A 13,246-nucleotide genomic window follows, 5' to 3' on the forward strand; every position below is an offset into this window, starting at 1 on the left:
GCAGATCAAGCCCGTCTGGATGACCCTTCTAGGTGCCTAAATTGAAACATGGTGAGTACCTTCCATTTTGCTAATGGGCAGAATGTAGTCCTGTCATTATGTGGGTGCATACGGATGTATGTATGATTTATGATCTTGACATGTCATGATTTTAAATGGTACATTTGATCATGTTAACCTGCTCTTTTTTATCTGCATAATCAAAGTCAATTATGGTTTGTCTCTGAGCCAGTGCATTATATCTCTATACACGATATGCTTCTGGGTTACCTAGTATCCTTTAGCTCATACTCATTGGATTTGTTAGATAAAAATCTGCATATCTAACTAGCTCCCCTTTGATTAAAGGAAGAGTGTATGGACATCATGGGCATACAATTAAAAGATGTCATCTTTTCCTAAAGACTATAGACACACAGAGCATGTTATCAAAGGCACACACACACACACACACACACAACACTCCTTGTGTAGTGAAATTATACCAATCTATTTATTTTTGTTATACAGGCTCAAACTGCGCAACATTGCACAACATTGACTGTAACTGTTTTTCCTGTCATGTCCGTGACAATCGAGTTACTCAACTAACCATGCCAGGACCTGTACATATGATGGAAACCCCTATAAATATAATGCACATGCAGTATAGCCTTTAATATGCAGAGGAGAATATGCATTAGATTACAGCCTATGCCAGTAAATAATAGGCAATAACTTTGAAATAGCTAAAATAGTTTTTAGGCATTAACTACATGTGTTTAATGTGTAAATATCAATACATGTGTTATTGGAGTCCAAACAGTAACATAACGGCCACATGCCAGCTACAAATGTCACACAATATGTCATACCTCACAAACAGACTTCAGATGCCAAAAACATTTATCTTGGTTAACCCAGAATGTAAATATTGTGTAATTTGGTCAGCTGTGTGATTACAAATACCCTCGACATTCTAGAAATTAATTTTGCACCGCAAGGAGTCTTTTTCCAAATCACTCACCAGCCTACAGTAACAGAGAAAAAACCATTGGAACAATACAATATGTACATACTACACAATACCTTGATGTTCCAAATATTCAGTGGTCAACAACAAGAGTTAAGGGAAGAAAAGACATGTTGTTGTGATTCTAAGAGTTATTAATAATTGACAGAACATAGTCAAATAAATGGATTAATCATCACATCATGCACAAACATGACCATTTGCTTTTGTTATGCTATTCATGTCTATATTTCCAGTATAAAAAAGTTAATTGGATCTCATTAATACAAATCAAATCCAACTTTATGCACAAGTTATTGAAACAGATAAATTCAAAGGGAACCTCAAAGACACAGCTTATCTTTAGGGGTTCTCTCTATGCCTAACTACATGGCAGTAACTGCATGTGCCAACCTTTGTGGCACACAGTGTGCCCTGATACCCAGTTATCGCTGGGGCTTATCACTGGCTCTCCATCCAGCTGGTGTGCCCATCTACATCACCCTGGCCTTGTCCTTCCACTACCACCCCAGGGTCTGAGAGGCTGTAGAACAAGGCACCACCACCAACTGTCTCTTTAACACTATGGAAATAACATCTGTTAAGCATCATGTCCCTCATACGCCTTCATAACCCTCTGATATGAAGCCTGTGTTACCAAATGTATTAAGCAGTTATAAAATGTTCGGTGAGTTTATGAAAAATGATGTAATGCACCACGATGAGACATGCAGTCATTAGTTAATGGTCTGATAAACATCTGTACTGCTGCTGCTGCTTCGTAACAGTGGTTGCTAGATCATTTAATATCTGATATTGACTGATACGTTTGTTATGAGTACAGAAGTCAGACAGACAGATGGTGGAAATATGTTATACAAACAGCTTAGAGGCAATCCCTGGTTACCCCATAGTCAAGATTTGAATTAGGTTTAAATGGTTCATATATTTTATTTGATGTTCACTTCAAGGAGGCAACGTTGCAGAACTGACAAGACATCTGGCCGTATCAAAATGAGCAGAGGTATAAAACTTAAATGTGATTTCTATTTTTACTTTCTGTCATGTGCTTCTTTGATTGCAAGTAAGGGCACTTGATAAGTTGTCTTCATTAAATCTTCTATTACAAGGAGAAGGTCACCTAGAACTGGCATTACCTCGTTCAAATGCCTTTAGCCTTCAGCCTGAAGGTCTGAAGGTTGTTGTGATGTATAGAGATTAGTTCAGCTGGAAGGAGACTGAGGCTCCCGGAAAATATGCTTCAGTCCTTTAAACATTAGCTAAAGGAGGCCACCTTGAGTGCATCTTGTAGCCTGGCAACTGAATAGGCAAGAGTACAGTAAAGTGAAGCTAGATGAGATCATGCTATCAAATTACTGAGCATAGTGTATTCAAGGGGGGCATAGGCCTACTTATTGTTTACACTTAGATGCACTGCCATCATGCTAATAATGAGACTATAAGGAGATGAAGTACACACATTATTCTTTCCCAAATCAGACTCAACATTGACTTGATGAATGATTATTTGATTCTTTGGGTTGCTACAGCACACACGATGTGTCTCTAAGTGAGTTTCATCTTCTAAAACCAATAAAGCATGCAGCCTTTCATCTTAAGGGTCCATAGCTGTGTGGAAGACTAGTGATTTTGTTGTTATGTGTCAAAATTGACAACAAGTCATGGTCTACCTCATTGCTTTGAGACAAAAAAACCTAATATGCAGGTCCCATATCAACACTTATTTAATACTTATTTTTAAAGGATGTACAACTTTCTCCAGATTGCAACCATCTCTTCATTATGATGTACTGTCGTTTTTTTTTTTTATATTTAAAATGGAGATATCTGTAAGTAGGCAGGCCTAAATTCAAGTTACAATATCTGGGAAGCTGAACAAACACCACTACCTCATTCCTTAACTCTTTGTCTCGATCATTTTCAGACCCATTCACCCTTTTCCATTGACTTTCCAAAGCAATGAGGGTATGGAAGGGACTGCAGAGATTTTTGAGAGAGATGTTTTCCATCTTCCCGTGCTGCCAGTTGAGAGGACAACATTCGAAAGACAGGTAGGCCTACACCAAATTTTAATTAGGTAAACTTAGGTCTGTCAAAACTTCAATAAACTTTCCGTCTAAAACTGCAATGCATTTTTATTTAGGCTATTATATCAATGTTGATGAATATGAAACCATAAACTTACATTACGGATGCACGGACAACACTCTAGTCTAGTGTCTAGTCTACCTGAAGTGGGAGGGATCAGCGTCCCAAATGTCCATTCCGGCACGCTGATTGGTTGAAAGGAACAGCATTTTTTTACGACGACGATGATGATGAAGAGGAAGGTGGTGGTGGTGATATAGAAAGCAACAGTGATGACGTCTTTTTGTAGGCATTAACTCTGCCATGGTTCGCTGAACAAAGCCTATGGGAAAATGAATGGAGTTTTTGTAGGGTTTTTGGATAAACACCGAAAATAAGATCTGTGGTAAACACAGGCTGAGGAGATCTTATACAGTTTTGTTCTATGAGGTCATCTTAATCAGCTAACATCACTTTTTGTGAATTTTTAAGCATTCATGTAACTTCAAAAAACATAATGCACATAAAGGATTTGTAATTCATAAAGTTCATGATAACTGACTGATACCTCATAAAACAAAACGTATAAAATCCTCATAAGCCTGTTTTAACCACAGACCTTATTTTCGGCATTTATTCCAAAACCCTATTCTTTCCCCATAAATGTTGCCCATAGTAATGGCTGAACGAACCAGATGTAAATCATTTCTGTTTTTTTAGGACAACAAACTGTCGAGCTCTGTGGGATTAGTTTAAGAATGTAATGGTGATGTCGTGATGATGATTAGGCCTATGAATTGCACTATAAAACAAAAATATATTATTATTTTGACCCCCTTCAGTTACGTGGTAGGCTATTCCTCGGAAGTCACTCATGTCAGGCTTCTCGGATACACAACTGTGCTGCGCGGCTGTCAGCGTTGCGGTCTCATTCAACACTGGAGACTTTGGCGCCATCCCTGCGGACACCACTTCTGCCGTGAGTGCATGGATCAGATCATAGATGATGGTTTCCGCGACATCGAGGGGCTTGGCTCAAGTCCCTGTCCACAGTGTAAATCAGTTATAGCCTATTAAATGTGTAACCGTGACTGTATGTTAGTGCCTTTTTCTGAGTTTGTGTAACCTTTTCTTTTTCTATGCACTTTGTAGTCCCCGCATGTCTCTATTGCCCAGGCAATTCAACAGAACTATGGTATCATCAAGACAAAGGACAAGCAATACTACTTCACCACTTATCTAGTCAGTCAGATCAGATTTTCATTGTCATCTTTTGGACATTCTATTCTATGCATTAATGAGTGTGTGTAGTAGGACAAGGTTACAGTCAATGACATGAACATATCTTAATATAACAATCTAAATTTAGCTGATGCTAAACCCCATCCAATACAAAGGACTATTTAAGAATATTAACAACTCGGGCTCCTAGGCAAGGTTGGGGAGAAACTGATTGCATGTAATCATGTACATGTAATCTGATTACAAAAAAGTAGTTCCAGCTAAAATTGTGTAATCAGGTTACAGATACTTTGAAAAACTAGATGATTACTCCTTGGATTACTTGCTTGCGACAAAATACATTATAACACTTTTCCTTTTCTCAATGACATTCAATTCAGCCTTGAAAAAAAGGGCAAATTTAGTTTGTTCCACCTGAGCGAGTCTGACCACAAATTAGAGACCACTACGATGACACACCTAATGCGTTTGATGGATCCTTTTTGTCTTCTAATGCCTCTTAAGGGGAAAGTAATCTAAAAGTAACTGAAATTAATAAGATTACATTACTGAGTATGGGTAATCCAAAATTACTGATTACAATTTTGGACAGGTAACTAGTAACTGTAACGGATTATATTTAGTAAGTAAGCTACCCAACTGCTTATAGGCTATATGATAGAGTGGCCCAAAAATCAGTATATCAAAACAAATATTAAATATTGCACTTCAATAAGCACTTCCCATCAAATTCCGCCCAGAAATGTATCTAATTTCAACCCCATAATTTGACCTTTAACCTTCAATAAATTACACAGCAGTACACAGTGTATTCCTTTCATCTGCAATGTGCCCATGTGAGTTATAGAGAAAATAATCACAGACAAAATGGCCACCTTTCAAGCCCTTTATTGGTGAAATTTCAGCATAATTTCAAGATGATGTCAATAGAAGGAGTGAGCTGGACTTGACACAGGTGAAACAGACAGAGTGGAGATGGTTTTTCCTTTCTATGGGGATGTAACGTTAGCTTTACTGGGGGGGGAGGAGAGCCTTGGTTTGGTCAACCACGGTCTGGAAGAGCTGCTCCATCTGGGCCTGCAAGTCATCAGCCAGAGGCTTGAACTGGGCCTGCATCTTGTCGACCAGAGGCATGAGCTGGGCCTGCAGGTTATCAGCCATGGGACGCACCTGCTTCTCGATGTCACTGACGAAGGGCTTCATCTGCTCCTGGATCTTCTCAGCATGCTCCTGGATCTTGTCGGTCAGAGGCGTGATCTGAGTCTTACCCTCCTCCAGGTAACCCCTATGGGTAGAGAGACACACTTAGAGAGACGTTTTCCAACAGCTGTAGGCTCAGGGAGCAAGCTAGCTTTAAAGCCGACTGTATGGTACTGATGTGAAAACAGACATGTTTAAGATGTAATATCCCTGTCAAGTACAATGTTACGAATAAATAAAATGAATAGTAACAATTTGAATGAGTGTTCTATTTAGAATGACTTCATATCTTAAACGTGAAGAGATTCAACTCCATACAGAGTTGATGGTACTTATTTTGTTGATCTGCAATACAATTTCCCCTCAAGAGAAGTATTCTATTATTTTATATTATATTGGAAGAGTGTGGTGGTCAGTGACATACTGAGCCTGGCTGATCAGCTCATGAGACTTCACTGTCTCAATGGCGTCCTGGAAGTACTTTTTGAGAGTCTCGATCTCAGCAGGGATGTCACGCTTCACCAGGGAACCGGACTCACAGCCTGTCATACACACACACAGAAAACACACTTAGTTACACACACTCACTACACACACAGTATTGTGTTTATAATGCACAGTATTAATTCAGTCTGAAAAAAAGGATGGATGTAGTTATGATTAAAGAGGTTACAGATTAGCAGAGGAGTAAAGGGCTTGATTTTCAAATAAATATTTATCCTCTGAATTACCTTGTTTATCAGTTATGTGTTACTCAATTACTATTCATGAGTAGTATTAAGTATATATGCAGATAAGATAGAAAGTCATAAATATTTTTCTTTGTTGCGGAACAATTTATGTAATGAATTCTTACCAATGGCCAGCACAACAACAAGGGCGGCGATGAGAGAGAATTTCATGATTGCTGATGGGCAAGGTGGATCTACAGGAGAGGAGACGAGGATTAGGACGACAGATGAAACATCGTACACTACATGACGATTGACACTCAAAGACATTCTGTTCACTTTCAGAAGTTGCACTTATCCTAGGTGAAACCAGGTAAATGTGATGAAACTCTGACCACATTAAGATCGCAGTAGAAATTGGCATCATAATTAACCATGTAGTCATAATGAAAACTTTACAGTACTTTGATGTATCTCTCTTGAGGCCACAACACAAACAAAAAGACACACAATAAATATGAGGCTAAACTTTAAGTGTTAAACCAATATACTGAGACATTGGGATCAGACAGAAAACCATGGAAGACTTACCTTTACTTCTGGGGGTTCTTGGACCTAACAGTACCTTGTGTCTGGGGCCAAGGGGTTTTATAGCTCCTGCCTGACAAAAGGGGCCTGGCCCAAATCTTATTGGCTACAACATGTAAGGGAGTGACCTGAGGTAGAATGTGCAAATGTGTAGCGTTGGCTGATGAACCTTGATGTGTTGCCTGTCCCAATAATGACACAAAGTCCAAGTGTGTGTATTGATCGGGTTCGAGATAAGGTGCTTGCACCACAGTTAAAACACGTATTACTGGTTGAATCAAAAAGTGCCATTCAAGCCAACCTATCCCGTCATCCCTTCATTGTGTAGGCTTAATGCAATCACTAATAGATTCATTCTTTCTTGAAGAATGTTTTGTCCAAATAAAAATTCAATGCCAATTTGTTTTACTATTTGGGTATGCATTTTAGGTTACCCTCCTCTTTTCATTTGGGTTAAAATACTGTATATGGCAGTAGGAAGTTGCATAATTTAGTTTTCCCTCATTTGTTTCCAATGTTTTGGGGTTTTATTAACTCATTTTCTAAATGATTGGCAGAGCTAGCATTTTTATAGAAAAATAACGTCAATTTCGGGGAAGTAACTCTCAGCAACACAAATGAGAAATGCTTGGTAGTGTGCGTGCTAACCAGGGTTGGCGTCCATTCGAATTGAAGGCTGTAAGTTCTAGTCTGGCTGATACCAGTAAACTGAAATTCCAATTCACAACAATTGAAAAAGGGCATCTGGTGTCAATGAGTTCTCAATAAACTGAAAAGGGGATGCTGTTTATGTCAAAAGTTTTGGGGATTTTAAATTCAAATCACTTCCTGAATTTTTAAAATTTATTTTATTTAACCTTTATTTAACCCGGTAGGCTAGTTGAGAACAAGTTCTCATTTACAACTGCGACCTGGCCAAGATAAAGCAAAGCAGTGTGACACAGACAACAACACTGACTTCAATTTGAATTGATTACACCGCCATTAAACACACATTAGAAAAAGACTGATGGTAACACGACTGACAACACCTTTTCTACTTTCCAGGTCGGACGTTCCATCAGCCATTGCCTCACTGCACATTACTACTGTTACAGTATCAGGCAGAAACACAGAGGGCCTCAGATAAACCCATCACATCAGGGGAATGGTAGATACATTGCTTGTATATGAACTTGTTATTGCTGAGGACATCTATTTCAGTAATAATGTGAAACTAATGGTAATTGCATTGTTTTATGGTTTGGTTACGATCAGTTAGAGTCAGCAGATATTTCCCATTCAGTTTGTAGATTGAGAACATAGATACTGGCATGTCGCATGCTATATAGATTAATGTGGTCAATGTTCAGTTTTTTCTGTACTGTTGGATTTTTTTTCTCTACTGGGTAATCTAAAGTAATGATGATACATATTATCATTCATACATACAGCAAGAATGATCCTCTGACATACTGTAAATAAATTGCACATTGCATGAATTAATATAGAAAGACCCATCATTAAGAGAGAAAATATGTAATATGACTTCATTCATTATTTTGCATCTCTTCTATGAATGTAATTATCTCAGCAAATTAGATTGGCTGGACCAGAGATCCCAATGTGACATGTGCCCTAGATGTTGACTTAGCAATTTCTCATAAATATCACCATCCTTTTATTCGTGGATAAAGTACTTTTTGTATTTCCAAGTTCTTTCATTATTTTCCCATCTCTGCATCTTTCTTTGTATGGAGTCTATGATTCACCACAGTGAATGGGAAAAGATTGTGCTGAGATTGGTACTTTCAGCAACTTTTTTACAGAAAGGCAGCCTATTTTGTCGAGGAAGATCACTCTCTCTAGGCATCTGGCAGCTTGGTGGATCGTGGACGCAGTCAGCATAACTCCCCTCTAGCCAAGTAACCTAACAGCACAAGGTTATGTGATGTATGAATTTTTATGATGACCTTTTCCCATTGTGCTGTGCTGTGTGCTGTCCCTGCTCAAATAATTTACATTGAAGTCATTCAGCAGATGCTCTTACACAGTGCGACTTACAGGAGCAATTGGGGTTAAGTGCCTTGCTCAAGAGCACATCAAAATTTGTTCAGCTAGTCAGCTCGTTTACTGGCCCAATACTCTTAACCGCTAGGCTACCTGCCATTTAAATATGTGAAATTCAACTAATAAATTGAAACTAACTGACACAAATAATTCGATGAAAACAATACACGCCCATACTCATGTATTCATTTATTTCACATTTCTAGTTACAATATAAGGGATAATATTGATACGCTTTCTATAGCGTCTCTGATAACAGGGGTGTATTCATTAGTCAGATTCCGTTAACAGAAACCGTATACTGTTTACTCTAGAAACCAAAGGGAAACAAACAGAACAAACAGAACGGGACCAACCTGCATTTTCCATATAGAAACTCTCATTTCCGTTGCAAAACGTTTAGCAACAGACGAAACATTTTGAACTCGGAATCCGACTAATGAAGACACCCCAGTCAGCGATACTTCCCGGATATCATCAACGTTCACGCGCATCAGCGCAAAAACAGTGGCTAACAACATGGCGGACGTACTAGATCTTCACGAAGCGGGAGGCGAGGATTTTGCTATGGATGAGGATGGTGATGGTAAAATTTATGAAACAGTAGTTCTGTGTTTTTTTGTGCTTGCTATGGACTCGCTAATAGAGCGTATTTGGGGAGTTTTCGACTAACTGCGTGAATAGTATCCGTAAATCGTGGATGCGTGTTGACTGTTGGGCCTAGTTGCAACCATTCAAACATGCTGGTTGGCTAATATCTTTTTGAATTGTGCCTATTACGTTTGAGAAATAGGTGTTAGCTAGCGAATGTGTACAGTTGCCATTCCAGTTACTGCAATAAATGTTTGTTTGGCATTGTTAAAAGATGGCGAGTAGGTTGCGCTAACGCATTAGCAAGCTATCTGGCTAACACAAGTGGTAGCTAGGTAGGCAGTTCATTTGTTTGGAAACTGGGAGATCAGTGTTAATAACTCACCAACTACATAATCAGCATTTCTTCTGTCGGCTATTGTAACCCGATGGCGAGTAGCGTGTGAGCTACTGAACGTTAGCTAAACTAGCTTAGCTAATTTACTAGCTAACGTTACACCAATCTAAAATTAACGTATGATAACGAACGTTAATGTTAGCTGACACCCTTTCAACTTGTATGTGACCAAGCTAGCTTACTTAACTACTACACCAAGCTAGCTAATTCATTTGTTTGTCAACTGTGAGGTCAAGGTAATAACTTGTCAACTAACCTAGTTATTAGATATGGTTTCTGTCGAGTTAGCTACTGTGCTGTCTTAAAAACGCGTTGGGCTATTCATTAGTTAGGTATACTCTAGCTAAGTCAGTAGTTAACTTTCAGTTCACTAATGTGTGTCTGTAATGTCTTTATTCCCCAGACAGCATCCACAAGTTAAAGGAGAAGGCAAAGAGGAGAAAGGGAAGAGGTTTTGGTTCAGGTGAGTTACCACTGCAGTTCTGACTCCTAACCTGGCTGTATTCTGCTTCTCCAATTTTTCAATAGTGTACAATTGTATGTTTGGGGTGGGATGCATGATTTCTTTTGTTCTCTGCTGTGCTAGAGGAGGGAGCGAGGTCCAGAGTGAGAGAGGACTATGATACAGTGGAGCAGGATGGAGACGAGCCAGGTCCTCAGAGATGTAAGTACCATGATGAATTTAGGGTGGACATTCTTTTGTCAGTCACTTCTGAATGGGGGGGGGGGGGGGTTGATTTTGTACATCGTTCCAAGTTTTAAAATGCTCATAACAATACGAGTTTAATTTAAATATTGTGTTATAGCAGGTGGTAGCCCTAGTTAACCATATAGGCAGTTATTTAATTAACAAAGACATGTTTGTGTTTTGATTCTCTCAGCTGTGGAGGGTTGGATTCTTTTCGTGACTGGGGTACATGAAGAGGCCACTGAGGAGGACATCCACGACAAGTTTGCAGAGTTTGGAGAGATCAAGAACCTACATCTGAACCTGGACCGAAGAACGGGTTACCTCAAGGTTAGGCCGAATCCCCATGTCTACACAGCACATTTTAATTTAGGGTTTGTTGCTTGGCCAGTTTTGCCAGGATTAATTTGCCTGGCTAATATTGAGAGTTTCATAATTGTGTAATTTGTTGCACACTGCTCTTTTAAGCCACAAGGTGGCAGCATTACACTGAACATGGACAAATGACCATGTGCTTTTTTTGTTGAAATTTAAGGCAAAGCAGACATAAAATTATAGGGTGGTGTAAAGTATACAAGTATTTGCAACATTTTGAATGGTCAAGCTGGACCGAATGATAGTCCAATTCACACAGCTATCAATAATAACGCATCACCACTACCTCCTCATCTGGCAAACTCACTAAACACACATACTGCATTTGTAAATTAAGTCTTGTTTGCTTCAAGAGAAAAAAAAGTGCAGTCTTGATGTATAGCATTTACTTTTACTGAAGTATGATAATGATGTACTTTTTCACCAGTGTACATTTAAAACGAGAGACGTTTAGACTTACTGAAGTAGTATTTTACTGAGTGTCATTTTCTATTAAGATATCTTTACTTTTACTCAAGTATGACAATTAAGTACTTTTTCCATCAATGAAATTCTGTTATTGTCGTTAATCATTTGAAGCACTGTTTAATTTAGGATTTGACAAGCATTCTACTCGCCCATTTTTGCCATTCCAATATCTGTACAGTCATTAACTGGTTACTAAGTACGGTGTGGTTGGACTATAGCGGGGCATTGAATTCCACAACACTTCCTGCAGCTGCACATCTCAACCTTGGGCATCACACGTTCAGGGAATCCAATGGGCTGCATTAGCTACCTAGCATGGCGACGCAAAAGCCTGTTTAATTAAGAACCAGCTCCATTTCGATCACCTCGATATGCCGTTTTACGTTGTTGGATAATTAGGAATACAGCAACACCTGCCATTTCTGTATTGCTGTATGTTTTCCTGTCCTTTTTAGTCTGGGTTGACAGAGGTACTCGTGTTGACCTGCGACTGTTACGACAAGAAGGGTAAGCCCTTCTCGTCGTAATATTAAGCCTAGAATTTGACTTTCTCGTGGATTTGCTCATCAATTCTTTTCACAGGGTTATACGCTGGTGGAGTATGAGACATACAAAGAAGCCCAGGCAGCCATGGAAGGGTTGAATGGCCAGGACATGATGGGCCAGCCTATCAGTGTGGACTGGGGCTTTGTCAGAGGACCACCCAAGAGCAAGAGGAGGTGAGTGTCGTAGAGTGAGCAGTAATCTGCTGTGGAGGGTAACTGTAGGGGTTTGGAGCTGTGAGAACACTTGAAACAAGTGGGCAAAACCCCAGAGCTTAACTTGGAATATCTCCATTTCACATTTTAAGGGTAAGATGGGACTTGTTTGGGTCTAATATGAAGAGGGGAACAGAATGGGTGCAGAGGCATGACTTGAATGGGGGAAAAAGAGAAATGACTGATTTCAAGTGTTGTAAATGATTTTGTTGAGTTAACCCTCCCTCTGTTCCCCACAGGAGTGGTGGACGTAGACGCAGCAGGAGTCCAGACAGGAGACGGCGTTGATTTCCCACATAGCGCAGCCCTAATTCTGAGCAAGGACTGTTGTCATCTGCTCTTGAAAGGGTTCTTTTTTTAAATTACATTTGCATTCTGTAATAGCGTTAACTTTACTGATGTCTCTATGGTAATCAACTGTTTAATTGCAAATGGCCCTGACAAGTGTGCTTTAGAGCCAAAATTATTAGTAGTTCCAGCAAAATGGCAGGGTTGCCATTTTTTTTTTTACTGAAATAAAGAACACCAAATACACTGATCAGTGAAACTTTGTTTGCATCAACAACAAACTGTTTTAAAGTAGTGGTATGTGTTTTCTTATGGATCCCTTGATTCTGTTTCAAGGTTTAATTTGGTTATGTTCTGGGCCATGTTTCCCAAAAGCGTCTTAAGGCTAAGTTCATTGTTAGAACCATAGGATCCTTGGTTTTCATGATGGACTTAGCCTTAAGATGCTCTGGGCATTTGTGTAGCCTTATGTATTACATGGGAATAAAAAAAAAATAAGTGAATCGTGTGTTCCATGGTCATTGTTTTGTTAGGATGTTACAAATGTTTTATTTTCTATATATTTGTATACACAACAAAAGTATAAACGCAACATGTAAAGTGTTGGTTCATGATCAGAATTTAAAGATCCCAGAAACTGTCCATTTGCACAAAATGTATTTCTCTCAAATGTTATGCACAAATTTGTTTACATCCCTGTTAGTGAGTATTTTTCTTGCCAAGATAATCCATCCACTTGACAGGTGGGGTGTATCAAGAAGCTGATTAAACAGCATGATCATTACACAGAGCCACCTTGTGCTGGGGACAGAAGGTCACTCTAAAATATGCAGTTTTGTCACATAACACAAT

The 13,246-nt window shown here is 39.1% G+C and overlaps 2 protein-coding genes across 3 annotated transcripts; one reads left to right on the forward strand and one right to left on the reverse strand.

The window, feature by feature from the left end:
* Positions 1-5,193: 5,193 nt before the first annotated feature.
* On the reverse strand, positions 5,194-6,850 carry LOC120031385 (type-4 ice-structuring protein LS-12-like). Its single transcript, XM_038977108.1, has 4 exons — positions 6,784-6,850; positions 6,378-6,446; positions 5,946-6,063; positions 5,194-5,606 (listed from the first exon to the last, which is right to left on the reverse strand). Exons 2-4 carry the CDS (start codon positions 6,421-6,423, stop codon positions 5,333-5,335), a joined length of 438 nt encoding a protein of 145 aa, XP_038833036.1. The 5' UTR covers positions 6,424-6,446; positions 6,784-6,850; the 3' UTR covers positions 5,194-5,332.
* A 2,436-nt stretch (positions 6,851-9,286) lies between these two features.
* Positions 9,287-12,894, forward strand: LOC120031426 (RNA-binding protein 8A-like). 2 transcript variants are annotated; one of them, XM_038977169.1, is made up of 6 exons: positions 9,287-9,409; positions 10,221-10,280; positions 10,404-10,481; positions 10,699-10,835; positions 11,931-12,067; positions 12,346-12,894. In XM_038977169.1, the coding sequence occupies exons 1-6, from the start codon at positions 9,349-9,351 to the stop codon at positions 12,392-12,394; spliced, it is 522 nt and encodes a 173-aa protein (XP_038833097.1). In that variant the 5' UTR covers positions 9,287-9,348; the 3' UTR covers positions 12,395-12,894. The 2 variants fall into 2 exon arrangements, with proteins under 2 accessions (XP_038833097.1, XP_038833096.1); XM_038977168.1 differs by having other exon boundaries at positions 9,288-9,415.
* Positions 12,895-13,246: the final 352 nt, after the last annotated feature.

Source organism: Salvelinus namaycush, chromosome 37 (assembly GCF_016432855.1).
Source record: "Salvelinus namaycush isolate Seneca chromosome 37, SaNama_1.0, whole genome shotgun sequence".
Lineage (NCBI taxonomy): Eukaryota > Metazoa > Chordata > Actinopteri > Salmoniformes > Salmonidae > Salvelinus > Salvelinus namaycush.